The sequence below is a fragment of the Geotrypetes seraphini genome, chromosome 8 (assembly GCF_902459505.1).
Source record: "Geotrypetes seraphini chromosome 8, aGeoSer1.1, whole genome shotgun sequence".
NCBI classification, from domain to species: Eukaryota; Metazoa; Chordata; class Amphibia; order Gymnophiona; family Dermophiidae; genus Geotrypetes; species Geotrypetes seraphini.
Window position 1 is genome coordinate 191,731,456 of NC_047091.1, and position 21,217 is coordinate 191,752,672.

The 21,217-nt window shown below is 48.5% G+C and overlaps 1 protein-coding gene across 1 annotated transcript in view; it reads left to right on the forward strand.

Moving 5' to 3' along the window:
• LZTR1 (leucine zipper like transcription regulator 1) overlaps window positions 1-20,805 on the forward strand; it is a 115,723-nt gene extending 94,918 nt beyond the window's left edge. The window contains exons 17-20 of the mRNA XM_033955529.1: window positions 7,881-8,030; window positions 8,265-8,370; window positions 13,864-13,944; window positions 19,699-20,805. Of these exons, the coding sequence (XP_033811420.1) occupies window positions 7,881-8,030; window positions 8,265-8,370; window positions 13,864-13,944; window positions 19,699-19,815 (454 nt within the window). The 3' untranslated portion in view covers window positions 19,816-20,805. The remainder of the gene's footprint in view (window positions 1-7,880; window positions 8,031-8,264; window positions 8,371-13,863; window positions 13,945-19,698) is intronic.
• Window positions 20,806-21,217: the final 412 nt, after the last annotated feature.

Sequence of the window (21,217 nt, forward strand, 5' to 3'; positions counted from 1 at the left end):
GACATGAAGAAAGACCTAGCAAAGCTTGAAGAATAGTCTGAAATTTGGCAGCTAAAATTTAATGCTAAGAAATGCAAGGTCATGCATTTGGGCTGCAAAAATTCGAGGGAATATAGTACAGTTTAGGGGATGAAGAACTTAAGTGCATGACAGAAGAGCGGTAGTTGGGTGTGATTGTATGTGATGATCTTAAGGTGGCCAAACAGGTTGAAAAAGTGACAGCAAAAACTAGAAGGATGCTAGGTTGCATAGGAAAAGGTATAGCCAGTAGGAAAAAGGAGGTATTGATTCCTCCGTATAAGACTCTGGTGAGACCTCATTTAGAATATTGTGTACAATTCTGGAGGCTAAAAAGGATGGAGTCGGTCCAGACAGGAAGGCTACTAAAATGTTGTGTGGTCTTCGTCATAAGGCGTATGGGGACAGACTTAAACATCTCAATCTGTATACTTTAGAGAAAACACTCGAATAATGGCTATAATATATATATTCCTCAGCCTTAATATCCGTCCACACAATACTGTAGTTCAGTAGGCAAAAGTAGGACTGGATAACAAATCCTCTTATAAAGTAGTAAGTGGTTAAGTGAAAAAAGCCTCATTCTTTAGCACTCTCCAGACCAGTAGAGGTTAACTTTACGAATGGGTATATATCTGATCATGACCAGCAGGTGGAGACTGAAAACAAAACTTTGGGACAGTATATCCTAGCCCCTCCTCTCTATTTCCCTCAGTCTTCTTTCAGTCTCCAGCAGGTGTTGAGTGATCTGTACCCATCTCCCTTGGTAGGGCTGTTGGAATTTGTTTAGGGGGTTTATTGTCCCTGTTTTTAGCCGGACGGAGCTTGGGCGGACTCTGTTTGGGGGTTCGTCCGACCTCGGGGGTGTCAAACCCGGCGGGTCACGAGCGGGGTCCCTCCCCCCACTTCCTCCACCTCCCCACATTTTTTTAGAGGAGCCTCAGCAGTAAGCCTTGCCCCCTAAATCAAGCAAGGCATATTGCTTTGAGAGCCTGTGGAGTCTGTTCTGTGAAAAAAAAAAAATCCTGAGGTAGTGCTGGTCTGGAGGGTTGTATCCCTTTAAGAAAACTGTATTTTACTGTATTTTTTCAACTAACCGGCACTTTTTTTTTTGCAGCTAGGTCGCGTATGGAGCAATGAGCACTTCTAAAGGGAAAAAGTGCTCATTGTGCTCCAGACGCGAGGCACTCGCGGCCGGCCTGTGCAAGCGGTGTTCAGGCCGGTGCGGTGGAGGAGCTCCGTCAGCAGCGGCTGCAGGCGCCCAGAGCTCCCCGCCGATGGTGCCTCGCGAGTCGGCAGGGAACGGTGGGGAAGCCCGGTCTTCTCCGTCCGCCCACGGAGGGATTCCCCAAACCGCCGACGGTCGGGTTTTAGAGGATTCCCTCTCAGCTGATTTTTTGACAGCTGATGCCGGCTTGCCTGCTTTAGCGGCTGAGACTATTCAGGTTTCTCAGCCGCTTCAGGCTATGGAGGGAGCTTTTTTGGCGGGAAAACCGCCATCTTCTCTGTCTGGCCCCTCCATTTTGTCTTCCACCTCAGGTGACCTTCCCCCTGTTTTGACTATGCAGGGGCAAGGTTCTGCTGGGTCCCCTGCTGTGGCAGGGAGTCCCTTGGGACCCTCGGGGGGTTTTTCTCCTGAATTTTTCTTTTCTTTATGCAGAGCCTATTTTCAGGCGGCTGGGGGTCCCGGTTGCGCCCAGGGGGTTTCGGGGGGTGGGTTTTCCTCCGCGCTCCCTGCGGCTTTGCCTCTTTCGTCTGGCGTGACGTCCCCTCCGCCGCCTCCCTTGTCCAAGCGTCCGCGGGTGTCGTGGGACGAGAATTTGTGGTCGGAGGAACGGGTCGGTTTGGAGGAGGACCTGGACCCTTCTGAGGAGTTCCAGGACTCTCTGGAGGGGACGGAAGCTGGCGGCGGGTTGTCGGATTTCCCGTTCTCCAGTGACGAGGCGTCCGTGGTGCGCCTTTTTCAGAAAGATGAGCTGCCTGACCTTATTCAGCAGGTTTCTTCGGTTTTGCGTTTTGAGGACGCGCCGCCGGAGACTCCGTGTGTGGGGGACCCCCTGTTACGGGGGATCCGTTCCGTTTCCCGCTCTTTTCCTATGCATCAGGATATTCGGGATATTATTCTGGAGCAGTGGAAAACGCCGGAGACGCCGTTTCGGCTGGCGCGCAGCATGGCTCGCCTGTATCCCATTCCTGAAGGGGATCGGGCTACGTTAGCTTCGCCAGTCGTGGATGCGGTGGTCTCGGCAATTTCCAAGCGGCATACTGTGCCTGTTGAGGGCGGTTCTGCCTTGCGGGACTCTGAGGAGCGCAAATTGGAGAGCATCCTTAAGCAAAATTTTCAGGTCTCTGCCTTTGGGGTCCAGGCGGCTATTTGTGGGGGACTGGTCGCTCGTGCCGTGTTTCGGTGGGCGGAGCGGGTCTTGGATCGAGAGTCTGACGACTGGTCTCTGGTGGATCAGGAGGTAGCAAAGATTGAGATGGCGGCCTCATTCCTCTCAGATGCTCTATATGACTTGGTGCGGATCTCGGCTAAGTCTATGGCTTTTGGCGTGGCCGCAAGGCGTGTGTTGTGGCTGCGCGCTTGGGCGGCGGATGCTGCGTCCAAAGCTAAGCTTACTAAATTTCTCTTTCGGGGGTCGTTTTTGTTTGGAGAGGACTTGGATAAGTTGCTTCAGACTCTGTCGGACTCGAAAGTTCCCCGTCTGCCGGAGGACCGTGCCCGCCCGGCGTCTCGGGGGGGTGCGGCCCGGGGGCATTTGCGGGACTTTCGCAAGTATCGCCCTGGGCGTGGGGCTGCTTCTTTCCAGTCTCCGGGATTTTCCCGGGGTCGGTTCTTCCAGCGCATGCAGCCCTTTCGGGGGGCCCGTCGGGGGGCAGGGAATCCCTCCGCCGGTTCCCCCGCTTCCCGTCCTGCACAATGACGCCTTGCCGGCGCCCCCTTTGGTTCCGGTGGGGGCCCGGCTGCGCGAATTTTTCCCCAAATGGGCCGAGATCACGTCCGATCAGTGGGTCCTGGAGGTGGTGCGGGACGGTTATGCCCTGGAGTTCGCCCGCTCTCTGCCGGATTTTTTCCTCGCTTCTCCATGTCAGACTCCGGGGAAGACGCAGGCTTTTCGCCAGACCCTTCAGCGCTTGCTAGATCTCAGGGCAGTTGTTCCAGTGCCCCCTCCGGAGTGGGGCACGGGCAGGTACTCCATTTACTTTGTGGTGCCCAAGAAGGAGGGGACCTTTCGGCCCATCCTCGATTTGAAAGGGGTCAACAGGGCTCTCAAGATTCCCTCTTTCCGTATGGAAACTCTGCGGTCGGTCATTCTGGCGGTTCAGCCGGGGGAGTTTCTCGCTTCTCTCGATCTGACGGAGGCCTACTTGCATGTTCCCATTCGGGCCTCTCATCAGCGTTTCCTGCGCTTTGCGATCTTGGGTCGGCACTTTCAGTTCTGTGCGCTTCCCTTTGGGCTGGCCAGGGCTCCTCGGACGTTCACCAAGGTGATGGTGGTCGTCGCGGCAGCCCTTCGGTCGGAGGGCATCCTGGTACACCCCTACCTGGACGACTGGTTAATTCGGGCAAAGTCGTTGCAGGAAAGCTCCCGGGTTACTGCTCGGGTGGTGGAGTTTCTCCGGTCGCTGGGCTGGGTGGTCAACCTTTCCAAGAGTCGGTTGGTCCCGGCTCAGCGTCTGGAGTACCTAGGGGTGCTGTTCGACACCTCCTTGGGGAAGGTCTTCCTCCCAGAGGGCCGGGTGAGCAAATTGCAATCTCAGATTCGCCTGCTTTTGGCGTCCCGGTGTCCTTGGGCGCGAGATTTCCTCCAGGTCTTGGGGTCGATGGCGGCGTCCCTGGACGTGGTGAAGTGGGCGCGGGCCCACATGCGTCCTCTCCAGTATGCTCTGCTCCGGAGGTGGTCTCCCCAGAGGCACGGGATGGATGTTCCGATTCCCCTGCGAGGCTTGGCGCGCTGCAGTCTGCGTTGGTGGCTCCAGACCCCTCACCTAGTTCAGGGGGTGGGTCTGGATCTCCCGCAGTGGACGGTGCTCCTGACGGATGCGAGTCTCCTGGGTTGGGGGGCTCAGTGTTTGGGGCACTCAGCTCAGGGCACCTGGTCCGCGGAGGAGGCCGCCTGGTCGATCAACGTGTTGGAGACCAGAGCGGTCCGTCTGGCGCTGTTGGCTTTCCACTCCCTGTTGCTGGGCAAGTCGGTCAGAGTGCTGTCGGACAATGCCACGGCGGTGGCTTATGTCAATCGTCAGGGGGGCACCAAGAGCACTCAGGTGGCGCAGGAGGCGGCTCTGCTCATGGTTTGGGCGGAGTCCCATCTGCTGGACCTCTCGGCCTCTCATATAGCCGGAGTAGAAAATGTTCAGGCAGACTTCCTCAGTCGTCACTTCCTAGATCCAGGAGAGTGGTGTCTCGGCGCCGAGGCGTTTCAGTTGATAGTGCAGGCTTGGGGGCAGCCCCTGATGGACCTGATGGCCACGGGTGGCAACGCCAAAGTGCCCCGCTTCTTCAGTCGTCGCAGGGACGGTCTGGCCGAGGGTCTGGATGCTCTGGTCCAGCCGTGGCCAACGGAGGGGCTGTTGTATGTGTTCCCTCCTTGGCCGCTGGTGGGCAGAGTGCTTCTTCGCATTGTTCACCATCCGGGTTTGGTGGTGCTAGTGGCGCCGGATTGGCCTCGACGTCCGTGGTATGCGGATCTGGTGAGGCACCTGGTGGCGGATCCTCTTCCTCTGCCTCTCTCGGACGACCTTCTGATGCAGGGTCCCATTCCCATGTTCGACCCGTCTCCCTTCTGTCTTACGGCGTGGCTCTTGAAAGGGGTCGTCTTAGCAAGAAGGGATATTCAGACAAGGTGATCTCTACTCTGTTGGGGTCCCGGAGGCTTTCTACCTCTCGGGCTTATGTGCGGGTTTGGCGTCTCTTTGTGGAATGGTGTCGGGCGCGGGGAGTGACCTCTTTTCGCGCTTCTCTGCCTAACATTCTAGAGTTCTTGCAGGATGGCCTGGATAGAGGCCTGGCTTGGTCTTCTCTCCGGGTTCATCTTGCGGCCCTGTCGGCCTTTCGAGGGTTGGTGTCAGGTCAGCGTTTATCGGCTCTTCCTGATGTGATTCGGTTTTTGCGGGCGGCCAAGTTGCTTAGGCCTCCCCTACGGCCCTCGGTTCCCTCTTGGGATCTTAATCTGGTTCTCTCTGTTTTGGTGCGTCCGCCTTTCGAGCCCTTGGACGACTGTTCTTTGAAGGACCTTACTTTGAAGGCGGTCTTTTTGGTGGCCATTACTTCTGCTAGGCGTGTTTCTGAGCTGCAGGCTTTCTCTTGTAGGGCTCCCTTCTTGGAGTTTTCTAGGGAGCGGGTCGTCTTGCGGCCTGTTCCTTCCTTTCTGCCGAAGGTTGTTTCTCCTTTTCATGTCAATCAATCGGTGGTTCTCCCGGTCTTGGGTGGTCGGGAGGGCTCTTCTGAGCAACGGCAGCTGCGCAAGTTGGATGTCGGTCGGGTCCTTCGCTCTTATGTGCAGCGGACCCAGGAATTCCGGAAGTCCGATCATCTCTTTGTCCTCCTGGCGGGTCCTCGTCGGGGAGCTGGCGCTTCTAAGGCTACTATTGCGCGCTGGATCAAGGAGACGATTGCTTCCGCTTATCTTCTGAAACAGCAGCCTGTTCCGGAGTTTCTCAAGGCTCATTCCACTCGGGGTCAGGCGGCTTCTTGGGCTGAGTCGTCGCTCGTGCCTCCAGTGGATATTTGTAAGGCTGCGGTTTGGTCCTCCTTGCATTCCTTTGTTCGTCATTATCGGGTTGATGTGCAGGCGCGTCGGGACGCGGTGTTCGGTGAGCGTGTACTGGTATCGGCCCTTCGGGGGTCCCGCCCGTGAGAGGGACTGCTTTGGTACGTCCCATTCGTAAAGTTAACCTCTACTGGTCTGGAGAGTGCTAAAGAAGGAGAAATTAGGTTCTTACCTGCTAATTTACTTTCTTTTAGCTTCTCCAGACCAGTAGAGGTCCCCACCCTGTCTGTTGTTGTTGTTGTTTGGGGCTGTTGCGCGGGCAGTTTTTGTTTTTTGCTGCGGGTTCTAGTATTTTTCTAGGGCCGGGGAGAATTGAAGAACAGCGGCTGTGGCTCGGCTGGCTTAGCTGGCGAGCTGTGGGGACATTCTTCCTTCGGGAATTTCTCCTCTGCATTTTCCAACAGCATTTTGGGTATGTTATTTGTTACTCCTTTCGGAGTATTGTTTTTTCTCTCTGTTTTTTTCCAGTTCTTGGTTCTGCTTGGCTATTCGGCAGACTGAGGGAAATAGAGAGGAGGGGCTAGGATATACTGTCCCAAAGTTTTGTTTTCAGTCTCCACCTGCTGGTCATGATCAGATATATACCCATTCGTAAAGTTAACCTCTACTGGTCTGGAGAAGCTAAAAGAAAGTAAATTAGCAGGTAAGAACCTAATTTCTCCGTCCCACCACATAATTTCTTCCCGCGGTTCTAAATGACAACAGCGGTGGAGTGGTGGGACTGAGGCTTTTTTCACTTAACCACTTTCTACTTTATAAGAGGATTTGTTATCCAGTCCTATTTTTGACTATTGTACTTTAGAGAAAAGGCAGGAGAGGGGAAAATAGCTACGTGGCTTAAATGTGCATGAGTTGAGTCTCTTTCATTTTAAAGGAAGCTGTGAAATGAGAGAGCATAGGATGAATTTAAGAGATGATAGACTCAGGGGTAATGTAAGGAAATACATGGAACAGTCTCCCGGAAGAGGTGGTAGAGACATATGCTGAGAGGCTGGAGAAACTGGGGCTCTTTTCTCTGGAAAAACGGAGACGTAGAGGGGACATGATAGAAACTTACAAGATCATGAAGGGTATAGAGAAGGTGGAGAGGGGCAGATTCTTCAGACTGTCGGGGGAAACTTAAACAAGAGGGCACGCAAGAAAACTGAAGGGAGACAGATTCAGAACAAATGCTAGGAAGTTCTTCTTCAGCCAGCGGGTGGTGGATACCTGGAATGCGCTTCCGGGGGAGGTGGTAGAGCAGAGTACGATTTTGGGTTTCAAAAAGGGGTTGGACATGTTCCTAAAGGAAAAGGGTATTGAGGGGTATAGCTAGAGGGGTACTATAAAGGATAAAATGTCTTAAGTGAAAGAACACTACAGGTCATGGACCTGGGGGGCCGCCGCGAGTGCGGACTGCTGAGCACGATGGACTTATGGTCTGACTCGGCAGAGGCGATGCTTATGTTCTTATGTATTTGCAGAGCCAACACTTGGTTGTCTTTACATTCCTTTGACATTATAGAATAGATGTCCAGACTTGCCAGAATGTGGTCTTTAGAACCAGGATCTTGTCAGCAAGATTGTCTGGGACCTGCCTTCACCGAATACTGCTTTGGAACTTTCCACTTATTTGGACTAATCTCAAGGGATGAAGAAGGCAGAATTAGATCTTACCCACTCATTTTCTTTCCTTGAGTTCCAACAAACCAGTCCAGAATCCACCTGAGCATCAGGAAAGAGAATTACTCTAGTTTTGTTCAACTGTAATGCTTGTGAACAGTTTGTTTTAGTGTTTGTTATTTTCTTGCCCCTGGGTTCTTGGTAGTTGAATTTCCATCTGGCTTTCTTAATTGAAGTAGTGGCTGGTTCGACACTGCACAGGACCCTTATAGGGTGATGTAGATGTAGCAGTTCTCAGTCTCCATTTGCTGGTAGGAGAGTGGATATGCAGTGGTCTGGACTGGGCTGGAAGGACGTGAGGAAAGGAAATTGGCAGGTAAGCTCATATTTCTCCTTTTCTTTGCAATGTTGGCACCTATAGTGAAGTCCAGTAGTGACCAGGCCCAGATTCTAAAACTGTTTAATTGTCGTGTCTTTGTTTTTCAGTTACTTTGAAGCCATGTTCCGATCTTTCATGCCAGAAGATGGCCAGGTGAATATCTCTATTGGAGAGATGGTGCCCAGTAAGCAGGCCTTCGAGTCCATGCTATGTTACATATACTATGGGGAGGTGAACATGCCTCCTGAGGACTCCCTGTATCCTTCAGTCACTAACTCCTCCATGGAAAAGACCTTCCTCTGATAAATTTGGCTAACTGCCCTGTACTGTAGTACAATGAGGAAAGGGAAAAATAATGCATCTGTTATAGAATTAACGAAATCATTTGCAAGAGAGGGAGGATGTGGGTGCCCACTGAGCCCTATGCCACCCACAAGTTTATTCCTAGGGCCTGCTGAGTTCATTAGTTTTCCATAACTTTTTCTGCCCAGCTATCTGTTCTCAGCTCCATATTATTACGGATTTTTCAACAACCGGCTACAGGCTTACTGCAAGCAAAACCTGGAGATGAATGTTACAGTGGAAAACGTTCTGCAGGTCAGTTTCAAACGCTGGGAGGAAGATTATTGTCTGCAATTCAGCTCTTTTATGATGATACCTAGTGACCAAATGACAAGGAGGACCGACTGCAGTAAAGATGCAGCAGTTCTAAGCTGTTAACTTCCCAGGCACGCAGAGAATTTCTAGTTGCTATGTAATGGTCAGCCAAAAGCTGAAACTCGGATGTTGGAGAGGCAAGATGGGAGGTGCAGCTCATTTAACCAGGCTGAAGGGTCATCTGGGTAGCACTAAGGGCAGGAGAGGTGGACCTAGATGAGGAAATAAGAGATTGGAGGGAATTGGGCAGTTAAATGGAATTAAATGCTCTTTTGAAGAGCGTGGGTATGTTCTGGGCAGGAATCAGGCTGCATATAGGTTCAGAAGTGGAGCAAAAGTGAGGGGCACGGGTAGGCAGGGTGTTCCAGCTGGGAAGAGAGGTAAAAGGGAGCAGAGAAGAGAGGCCCATCCACTATCTCCTCTCTCCCTAAAAGATCCCACATGCCTGTACCACACTTTCTTCAACTCACACACACCACCTTTACCAGGAGACCATTCTTTCTGTAAAAAAGTATCTCCTAAGTCTTAACCTCTTAACTTCATCCCATGCCCTCTCACTCAGCACATTTATGCCATATAGGTATTTAAATGTCTCTATCATATTTTCCCTCTGCCGCCTTTCCTGCAGGCATTTGGAGGGGACTGATGGAGGCTTCAGATGGGAAGGAAGAGAGGTGAGAGCTGATCACAGGGTAAAGAGAGTTCATCAGGGATCCTGACTAGGTGTGAGGTATCAGCTGAAACAAGAATAAGTGATGGAGAGAGGGAGGTGAAGGACAACGCCCCACTTGGTTGTTGTGCATGGGTTTTCGGCGCGCTCGTTATGAGCACTTCTAAAAAGCAGAAAATGTTTGCGTTTTGTGGGTGCTGAGCGGTAGATGTGGCCAGTGTTTGTCAATGTGTTCCAGCTACCTCGAGTGGGAACTGGCTTCGGGTATCGGCATGTGCACCGCTTGTCGGCAGGGGGTGGTGGAGAAACCCAGGCTTCCCCTGCTGCCCACATTGGGGTTTCCTCACCTGCAGGCCGTAAGAGAGATTCGGCATTGCTGACCGCCAGGGGTGGTGGGGATTCCCTTGCTATTGCAGCAGTGGCTGCAGGTGGTCCTGCTTTAGCGGTGGGGTCTTCTTTGCCACTTCTTCATTCAGGAAACAGTTTTGGCAGGAAGTGTGACCATTTTGTCCCTGGCCTCAGGTGACTTTCCTCCTGTCTTAGAACGACAGGAATAGGTCTTCAATGTGTCTTCTGCTCCTGCTCTGAATTCAGTATTACTGCCGGGGGTTTTTTTTGCCCTGTTTTTGTGTTAGCCATGTACAAGACTTATTTACAGGTGGCTGGGGGTCCTGCTTCTGTCCAGGGGGACTCAGGGTCTTCTGGGGGGGGGGGGGGGGTTACCCTTCCACGGCTATCCCCGTTCAATCTCCTGCTCTGGCTGCCTCTGTCCAGCCCCCTCAGCCATCGTCCAAGCGGCCGCTGGTGGCTTGGGATGAGGCGCTTTTTATGGCTGATACAGTTTCTACAGATAAGGACTTGGATCTTGGAGTGGACCTTCAGGATCCTCTAGGGGGGTCATGATGTGGACAGAGGATTTTTGGAGGCACCGGTTAGCAAGGATGCGTCGCTTGTGCATATTTTTCACCAGGAAAAGTTGCAAGAGCTTATTCTGGATCTTCTGCTGCAAGGGATCCAGTCAGCATCCTGCTCTTTCCCTATGCATCAGGATATCGAGATGTGGTGTATGCTCAGTGGAAGAGACCCTTGGGACCGTAAGATGGAAGCTCTCCTTAAAGAGAGTTTTGATGTGGCTGCCTTGGCTGTCCAGATGGCAATTTGTGGCGGTCTTGTAGCCCAGACTTGTTTCCAGTGGGCTGAGCGGGTCCTCCTCTGCCGCCATCCCATTGTCTATTGGCGTATCCCAAGGCCCTCTCCTGGGCCCTCTCCTCTTTTCCCTATATACCCTCTCTCTTAGTACGCTGATCATCTCTCATGGTTTTCAATATCACCTCTATGCTGATGACTTCCAGATCTGCCTCTCCATGCTGGATATCTCTGCAAGAGTTCTGGTCCGAATTTCAGCCTGCCTGTTCGACATTGCCGCTTGGATGTCTCGCCGCCATCTCAAACTGAATATGGCTAAATTAACTGAACTCCTTATCTTTCCCCCTAAACCCTCCTTCCTGTCTCGCTGTACTCTATCTCAGTGGATAACACTATCCTCCTCCTTGTCTCGTCGCCTCACAACCTTGGGGTGATCTTTGACCCCTCTCTCTCCTTCTCTGCTCAGATCCAACAGACCGCCAAATTCTGTCGCCTCCTCTATAAAATTACCAAAATCCGTCCTCTTCTCTCTGTACACACAACCAAAACCCTTGTCCACACTCTCATCACCTCGTACTTAGACTACTGCAACGTACTTCTCTCGGGCCTCCCGCACACCTATCTCTCGCTTCTTCAATCCATTCAAAATGCTGCTGCATGTCTCATATTCTGTGAGAGCTGCTATTCTCACATTACCTCTCTCCTCAAGTCGCTTCATTGGCTTCCCATCCATTTCCGAATTCAGTTTAAACTCCTCTTTCTGACCTACAAGTGCATTCGCTCTGAAGCCCCCGATATCTCTCCTCACTCATCTCTCCCTAAGCTCCCCCACGTGATCTCCGTTCATCGGGCAAGCCCCTCTTATCTGTATCCTTCTCTTCCACTGCCAACTTCAGACTCCGTCCCTTTTTTCTTGCGGCGCAGTATGCCTGGAACAGGTCTGAATCAATACGTTGTGCTCCATCCCTGGCAGTGTTCAAATCCAAACTAAAGGCCCACTTTTTTGAAACTGCTTTTAACTCTTCTCCCCCTCACTGCTGTCTGATACCTATACCCACTATAACCTCCCCAACCCTGAAATGTCCTGTCTAAATTAGATTGTAAGCTCTTCTTAGCAGGGACTGTTAAATGTACAGCGCTGCGTACGCCTTTCAGCGCTATAGAAATAATAAATAGTAGTAGTAGTCCTGGACCATGAGTCGGCTGACTGGTCCTTAGTGGCTAAGATCGAGCTCAGCACTTCTTATCTCTCTGATGCCATGCATAATCTGTTGCGGGCCTTGGCCAAGTCCATGGCCCTCAGAGTGGTGACCCACCGTACACTGTGGCTTCAGGCTTAGTCGGCAGATGCAACGTCTAAGGCTAAGCTCAGTAAGTTTCCCTTTCGGGGCTCCTTTCTCTTTGGGGATGAGTTGCATAATCTGATTGAGGCCTTGAGTGACTCTAAGGTGCCTTGGCTGCCAGAAGACCGACCTTTCCCGGCTTCGGGGAGGGGTGGTACCACCCATGGGCGTTTGCATGATTTTCATAGGTACCGCCATGGATGGGGAGCAGCCTTATTTCCTTCCAGAGGTCGCTCCTTTCAACAATGCAGTCTTTTCGGGGAACCCGCCGAGTGGGGCGAGACTCCTCCAGGGATCCTCTTTGGCCCGGCCCAATGACTTGCTGCCGGTCCTTCCCCTGGTACCAGTCAGAGCCCAGTTGTGGGAGTTTTACCGGGGGGTGGGCTGAGATCACAACGGATCAGTGAGTCTCGGAAGTGATTCAAGACGGCTTAAGGGGGGGATTACAGGGCTTAAAATAACTGGGGGGAAGCGGGGCTTAGGGGCAGATCCAGCCCGAATATTATTTGCGTTTTTTTAATATTCGTGGGCCAGCTCTGCCCCTAACCCCCGTGGATACGGAGGGAGAAGTGTAGTACAAGTGGGCTATACAGTCCCACCTACAATCTGTTCTCAGTCTCCAGCAGGTGGAGGTGTTAAGCCTGTGCAATCTTTCCTCTTGTTAAGGCCTGTTGGATCTGATTAGTTGCTGGTACCACACTCGGGCAGCCGAGTCCCTCCCCAATTTTTGTTCAGAGGTGCCTCAGCTGTACACCTTGCCACAGTCAGGCAAAGACTACAGCTTTGAGAGGTTTGCTCCTTTGCCAGTTAAAGTTCTGAAAGGAAGCCTTAATTGGGTTTTATTGCACTCTGAAGGACCTTCTTTTGAAGACGTTTTTTCTTGTAGCCATTTCCTCAGCTCAGCGCATGTCGAAGATGCAAGCCTTTTCTTGTCCTGCTCCCTTGGAGTTTTCGAAGGAACGTGTGATGCTGCAGCCTGTTTCCTTTCTTCCTAAGGTCATTTCCTCTTTTTATGTGTATCAGAAGATTGCCCTTCTGGTTTTGGGTAGTTGGAAGGATACTTTGGAGCAGAGACAGTTGCACAAGTTGGATGTCTGCAGAGTCCTCTGTACTTATGTGAAACGGACTCAGGATCATCTTTTTATTCTCCTGGTGGGCAGTCTTAAGGGGAAGGTGCCTCTAAGGCTTTGATTGTATGCTGGATCTTCAGAAGAAACCAGTTTCAGAGTTTCTTAAGGCTCATTCCACTTGGGGTCAGGTGGCTTCCTGGGCTGAGTCCTCTCTTGTGTCTCCAGTGAATATCTGTAAAGCTGCGGTTTGGTCTTCTTTGCATTATTTTGTGCGTCACTACCAGGTGGATGTTCAGATGCGTCGGGATGCTGTTTTTTGGTGAGTGCATTCTTGTGGCAGCCCTTCAGGGATTCCACCCGTGATGGCTAGTCCTCTGGTATGTCCTGTCTATCTATGCTGGTCTGGAGGGACAAAATTAGGTTCTTACCTGTTAATTTTTTTCTTTCAGTCCTTCCAGACTGGCACAGAACCCACCCTGTGTTTTTGCACATGCTTTTGGGTTTTTCTTGGGACTGTGATCTCGTGATTTTTCTTCTCTTTGCCGGGGAGTATAAATAGTGATTATGGAGCAGTGACATCCAGTTTGTGGGGTTAGTTCTGATTATTTCTTCTGTTCCCAACAGTTGTTCTTTGTTTTTGCACTGTTCTTTGTTCAAAGAAATCAAATTACATAAATGTCCTGAATTTGGCAAAAGCTTATGGTCTTGAGTTCCTGCTTGGTTATTCGTCAAACTGGTTCTATGAGGGAGTGCACAGCCCACTTGTACTGTAAGAATTCAGTGTGTTCTCAGTCTCCATCTGCTGGCAGAGGAGAGTAAACCCATCCGTCTGTGCCGGTCTGGAGGGACTAAAAGAAAACCAATTAGCAAGTAAGAACCTCATTTCTCCTTTCCCTGCAACTCTGTGGGTCTGCAGCTGCATAAAAAGAGGGACAGATTTGAGTGAACCTTGTAGTAATTGTCTGCTGTTGCCTTGTGTTTGAATTTTAGTGAAACAGAGGAAGCCTCCCTTCTGGTTGGGGAGGGATGGTGGCAGCTCTTAATGTATGTTGGTTTCTCACATATATTATTTGTAGAAATGAATTGCATTTGGACATTTTTCAGGTGCTGAAAATCCAGGAGACTTAGATGAGGAGGTTGTAACCCTTCTATACTTGCAGATCTTTTCAGCACAAAAGTCTGATGCAGCTTTTCTGTTCTCTAGATTTTAGAAGCAGCTGATAAGACACAGGCCCTGGACATGAAGAAGCACTGCCTCCACATTATCGTACACCAGTTTACCAAGGTTGGTTGGATCTTTTCTTGGGGCTTTTTGGGTCTGCAGTAGAGAATGATACGGTGGCAGTTACCCCAGGCTAGCCGTGGGTAACCTGCCGAAACGGTGGTGGGGAGCTAAAGTGCTCACTGCAGGCACAGGGACAAGGCCATCCACTGTCCTGTGGAGCGGTGAATGGCCTTGTCCCTGCAGTTAAGGGAGGGAAGGCGCGCAGTCTCCTCCCTCCCTATGACCAAATCTATCTCCTTCCCTCCCCCTTACCTTCATGGCGCTTTCGTAAAAAACTTACTGAAGCCGGCGAAGCCTACCTGCTTGCAGTCACGTGTGTGTGTGGACAGAAGCTTCTCCTCTGATGTAATCATTTAATATCCTGTATGGTAACCCTCTAACTATACCCTTCAATCCCCTTTTCCTTCAGGAAATCATCTAATCCCATTTTGAAACCCAAAATCGTACTCTGCCCTACCACCTCCTCTGGTAGCGCATTCCAGGTGTCCACCACCCTCTGAGTGAAGAAGAACTTCCTAGCATTTGTTTTGAATCTGAATCAGGCTGCTGCTGACCGTGAATTCCCACACAGAGGGAGTTAGTGCCTCCAGATGTGTACTGGTCTGTTATATAGCACTTAGCCTGAGCAGGGAGTAGGGAAGAGTGGACTGGATCATGTGTTCTCTGGTGTTAGTGCAGTTACCTACACTCCAGAGATGGCAAAGGACTGCTTACTAAACAAAATCTGTGAGCTGCTCTGAACTGCGATCTTAGTGGGTTCTGATACCTATCTTTTAAAAAGCATCCTGATGAGGGGACCCAAGTGATCTAGAAACTTGTGACGTATTTCTCCAGAACCAGTTTGGCTATTGGAACTATATGACTTTACCTGAGCTGTTCTCGTATGATTGTGTCTGGCACTAGCCCTCTGGATCTGCATAAAAGCTCTCACATAGTCTTGCCAGCAGGCTTCATGTCACATGGACAGTTAAATCCCGTGATTTTGTTCCATTACTTTCAGGGTCTTTTAATTTTTTAGAGCAATTTGAAATGGAAGACCCAAAATGGGACAAACCAGGACAAGGTGAGCTGGGCCAGGGGCTAGCCCTATGCACAAACTGCAGATGTAGACAGAGCTGGTGTGGTGAGAGGGACCGGGACGCTGTCAGGCTACTTCTAGCCTGGGAAAGATGTTTGTCTTCCTTTTTATAGTATTCTGGAGTTAAATCAGAGCCACGTTTCCACAGAGTTCTGGTAGGCTGCCCTGGATGACTGTGGCTGCTTCAGCCCTAGGTTAAAGAATAACTGGGATGGGATGAGCTGGAACTTTCTCCCACAGGAAGGGAACACCCTCCAGTTAGGGCGGTGATTATTAACAAACATTTACACAGTGTCTTAAGAGTTAAATGCAGCAGTACAGCTAGCTCTCACTAAAACTGTGGCTGTGTGATGAGGAGGAATATCCGTGTGGGAATTTCCTGGCCTGCTTCAACGTAAACCTTTTTTTTTTTTAATCAGTTCTGAGCCAAACCTTCAAGGTCTGTAATGACACCATGTAGCTAGGAGACTGAAATCATACTCCACATACCCTGGCTTAGGAACAAAGTTCATTTCTCCACAGACATAATTAATTTGTAGAATTCTTTGCATTACAAGCATTTCCTAAAAGCCAACCCTTCTTTCTTAGCAAATGATGAAAATGGTTTTGGCTAACGCTGGCGGCTTGTCTCTCCTAGTCATTTGCCTGCTTAAACCTCCCTGCCAGGAGCCTTTGATGGTGGGAGGTCGGAAAGAAGAGGAGAAGCTTAGTGCCAGTGATTTCTGCACAAACATAAGCTGATGGATACTGATTTTCTCTTATACCATGTCATAATAAACATTGAAAATGAGTAAAGTCTATTTAGAGATCTGAGGCTCTGGCAGTTCTTACAGCTCTTAAGGCAAAAGAGGCCAATCAGCATTGGAAGCAGATTAGCTGAGCTTCACTGTGTGCTCACAGGCACAGGAAGGGGCAGCAGCATGCCACCTGTATACGCATGAACAAAGATGAGAGCAAGCCTGTGCCTGATGGTTTCCTGTTTATAGCCTATGAAAGATGAAGGTTGATAAAATTGCAGAAAATCAATTGGTGGAGAAGAGACCAACAAGGCAACAGTAAGAGCAAACTGGCAGACTAAGATCAAGAAGATGAAGCCTACTTAAGAAAGTGCTTTTTCCTTTTCCCTTAGGATTTAGACATCTTATAGGAAAAGCCTTGGTCTGAACCAAATAAGATTTCAGCAATGTTATCAATCTGTTTTCTATTAAACATAATATCTAAATGATTATTCAAAATGATGTCTCATTAAAAAATGCTTCCTCAGTATAGATTACTTGTAAAGTAAACCAAAAGGAATGGACTTTAATGGAGAGGGAGAGCACAAATCTCCATGCAAATAGCTCAGATTAAAATAATGGCGTACCCAGAGGACTTGTTAAGACTTTCCAGGTGATGACATCTCCCCCATACAAAGACTGCGTCTGAATTCAAGAAAGCTTGGGACAGGTATGTGGGATCTCTTAGGGAGAGGAGGAGATAGTTGATGCTGCGGATGGGCCATTTGGCCTTTATCTACCATCATGTTTCTATGTTTCTATACACCACACAAAATATATTCAGAAAACCCCACTGTACCTGAGGTAATTCGAGACAGTTTCCTATTTCTTTAAACGGAGAAAAGACCTCAGTTCTTTCCAGGGATTATTGTCACCTGAAAAAACTCTATGTTGGCAGTATTATACAGCTACATAGGAATAAACATCCTTGGTCTACAAAAACTCCGTATGAAAAACCAATTATGAAAAACTAATATATTCTTTAAATAGTATTCCTTAAATAGTATGCTCGTTTAAAAATTCAATCACAGTTCATAGGAAAACTTATCTTCAAATGTGCTCTATCCTCAGGATGTGGTTTAAATCTTAGTTATTCTCCCAGTACTTCTGACACTCTATTGCCTGGGAGAAAAAATATAGAATTCCCGACAGGCCCTGGTTCGCACTTATTGCTGCATCAGGGGAAATTCTAAAAAATCACAAAACAGTCGTTTACACATTCATTCCCAGTAAGGATTCTTGCATATCACTATATCACTTACATTGAACAATCGAGTTGCCGCTTCATTGATTCTCTTTTAGAAAATGGCGGCTCGGCGTCTGGCTGCCCTTCAAATAGAGGCAAAAAGGCATCAACTTCCACCAATGAGGAAACAGGAGCTCTTTAGCCTATCAGAGACTTGGCTTCAAAAAAAAGCACGCCATTTGGTATACATGAATCTGATCTAAAGATCCATCTCTGTTCCTGTTGTCTCAAAAAAGTTTTAAAGTCCCCTCCTTTAATAGATGGGAGAAGCTGTTCCACAATCCAACAGCGCATCTCCGTAAAGTCATGATTAAGTTCTAGACAGTGCTGCACCATAGGTGCTTCAACTTTATTACAAGTAAGACTTGATCTATGCTCGATTATTCGCATTTTAAACAATCTGGATTGTCTGCCCTATATAAATTTTATTACAGGGGCATCGAATAACATAAATCACAGGTCGTGTATGTATTCAGTTTCTACTCTCTGTTGTCCGTTGGATTAACAAAAGAGGTACATTCCACTGTAACTTGACAAATCGAACAGATGGTGGATGTTGGAATGTCGACTGTCGAGCCATGTTTTGAGTTAATTGCATTCAAAAATGAGCGCATCCATTGCATTGATTACCAATTCTATTCTATCTAGTTTCACCGTTGTTACAATTACTCATACATAGCTTAAAGAACTTTAAATAAATAACTCTCAAATTTAATTTTTTGTTGGGTTTGCAATTTTATCATTTCAATTATAATGTGCTGTGAAAAACATTTGCTCCGTTTAGTGTGCCAGAGCTAAAAAAGTTTGAGTTAAAAAACTGTTGCAGATCCTTTTTCATGTTTTCCACTCCCTCCTCGGTGTCTACTCTGTTACAAATCTTGGTGTCATCCGCAAAAAGGCACACTTTTCCTTCTAACCCTTCAGCAGTGTCACTCACAAACATATTTTACAGGATTGGCCCCAGCATCGAACCCTGAGGGACTCCACTAGTCACCTTTCCTTCCTCCGAGCGACTTCCATTAACCACCACCTACTGGCGTCTGTCCGACAGCCAGTTTCTAACCCAGTTCACCACTTTGGGTCCTAACTTCAGCCCTTCAAGTTTGTTCAACAGCCTCCTATGAGGAACTGTATCAAAGGCTTTGGTGAAATCCAAGTAAATTACATCTAGCATATGTCCTCGATCCAGCTCTCTGGACACCCAATCAAAAAATTCAATCAGGTTCGTTTGGCACGATTTACCTTTTGTAAAACCATGAGGAGGAAGACGAGATAAGATATAGCAGAGGACAGAGAATTTTTTGTTTTTTAAGTATTAAACAAGGAGGAGAAGAGAAATTAAGCAGATATAATGCTGAAAATCAGTGATAAGAGCAGAATATGAAATTCTGAGTAACTTAGCTTTTTGAAGTTTTCAGAGCAGTCCCAAAAATAATGCAGTCACCTTAGTAAATCCAGCCCCTCCCTCCTACACCTAATCAGCAGACGCAATGGCTGAAAACTAGTACTGAACTGAGGTCAGAAATACAGGCTTTATAACAGATCAGTGACTACCTCAAAACAGCTCTGGAATGCTGCTACTATTTGGGTTTCTGCCAGGTACTTGTGACCTGGGTTGGCTACTGTGGAAACAGGAGACCTTCGAGTTGTCCCAATACGGCAGCTCTTATGTTCTTATGTGAGCCAAGTCTAGGACAATTGAGCCATTGTGACATCACTGCTGAGTTTGGCTCTTAGGCATTGGTGGAATGAGGCATTATGACATCACAATCTCAGCTGTGGAATGTCGCTACTCTTTGGGTTTCTGCCAGGCACTTGGGACCTGGGTTGGCCACTGTGGAAACAGGCTAGATGGACCGTTGGTCTGACCCACGAAGGCTATTCTTATGACCTCTGTAGCCCTCTCTTGTGCTAAACCAGTGGTTTTCAGGATCTCCCCAGTGAATATGCATGAACTAGATCTACATGCACCTCCTTAATATGCAAATTTCTGAAAACCTGACTGGCCAGGTGCTTCTTGAGGACTGGGTTGAAAACCACTGCCCTAAGTGACCTGAAGTGTTGCTGAAGGTGAATGCCCTATAAACCTCAGCTTTGCACCATCGTGACAGCTTGCTTCAAGTGTGTTTGTGGGCTGATCCCTGACTCCCTCCCTCTTTCTCTCTGCCTTGCATAGTGTTTGTCTTGGCTGCACGTGCTGCTTATGCAAGACATATTTACTGACCTGCTGCTGCCCTGTAGTATGGATTATGTGCTTGGACTGTATATTATGTATGTTTAACCTATAAATCGTTTTGACTATATATTATTTATGCTCAGCTTGTTGTAACCCGTTCTGAGCTCATTGAAGAGAATGAAATAGAAAACAAAATGCATAACTTTGTGATTCCCTTAATATATGGAGAGACAGAAATCCTGGTTATTGCCTGGTTTTGTAATTGAGAGCATGACTCTCTCTTTTCTGTCTGATTTTGAGACTAAGCCTGATTCTGGTTTTCTGAATCTTCAGTAGAAACCAGAAAGCCAGAGCTGGTTCTCCATTTCCGGATGGGATGGAATGTGTTTGGAAAAACTCCAGATTTTTGTTGTTTGACTTTTTAATTGTACTCACTTTGATCCCTCCATCTCATTGTTTCCTGTTTTTCCCTCCAAAGGTGTCCAAGTTGCCCAACCTGCGCTTCCTGAGTCAGCCCCTCCTCCTTGACATCATTGAATCCTTGGCCAATCATATGTCAGACAAGCAATGTGCGGAGCTGGCCTCGGATATATAAAGGACAAGCATTTCCCGAAAGTCAACCCTTCCTTCTTAGCGAGTGGTGAAAACGGTTTTGATTGACTCTGGCGGCTTGTCTCTCCTAGTCAGTTGCCTGCTTAAACCTCCCTCCCAGGAGCCATTGATGATGGGAGGTCAGAAAGAAGAAAGGAGGCTTAGTGCCAGCGATCCTATGCACAGGAAGACAAATGGTTTGAAGTAAAACACATCAACCAAAGCAAACACTTTCCCAGCTCTCGTCTGCAGTCCCAGTGAAAATTGAATTTACAGAAGTAACCAGGGGAAATAGTAAATTATTGCATCTTGGATATAAATATAGATGGTGGAATCAGAATAATATCCCTGTCACCACTGCACCAGTTCTTGAGCAGTGGTGGTTTTCTGCTTCCTCTTTATCTGATAGCAACATTGAATGATAAGATCTGGCAGAACCTGAGCCCAGCTAAAGCAAAATCTGTTGTTTCATGAAATGTGATTGGCTGATCTCACACTAGTAGTCCATCATGTCTCCAGCAGAGGCCAGTTGGGTCGCCTGAAAATACCAGCTGGACAGAACCATTCCCTAGTGCTCTCAGTTGTCTGGATTCTTAAATTTGTAATGTTCCTCTAGTGACAGATTTTCTTTAACTTGTGTCCTAATAATCCACACTGAGCTTACAATCGGGGAAGAGCATAAGGTTTGGGCAAGGTCAAAGACTGCAGTTTGGGGTGAGGACAAGAGCCCCTAAATCATACAGTTGAGTGTGCTCTAAGCCGTAATGGCCTACTTTGATCCCGTATCACGATGGCGGTTGCAGCACTTGCCCCAGACATTCCTTCCTCCGTTTGAGAAAAAAAGTAGGACTGAATGACGCACATTTCCAGTGTCCGTTCTTTTTGCTGGAAGGCTCTTAAATATGAGCTGAAGATGGCCCAGTAGCACTTAACATTGTTTCAGTAATTTATTTATGTTAACTAATAGAATGTAATAAAGTACACATTGTGGCAATTAATTTCTTTACTAAGTTTCTAAGAAGGGGTAAATTATGCAGCTGGTGGTGATCAGTATTTTTTATTTTTTTGTGGCTGCTTCTCAAATATTCAATTGAACAGCTGGGTTTGTGTGGCCACCAACATGAAACCAGATAAAGATAGGACTCTCTCTTATGCCATCCAGTTATTATCCCAGGACAAGCAGGCAGCATATTCTCTACATGTGGGTGATGTCATCAACGGAGCCCTCTAGTGGATGTTTTCACAGGCAGACTTACTCGAAGACCTTCAGGCTTGCGATTGGCCCGCGCATGCGTGCGTGCCCCTCCCGCCCTGCTTAGGGCATGCATCTCCTCAGTTCAGTGTTTTCCGCGGAGCCATAAGTACTGCTCACTTGCGCGCATTCTTGTCCCTCTTGCACCGCGGCT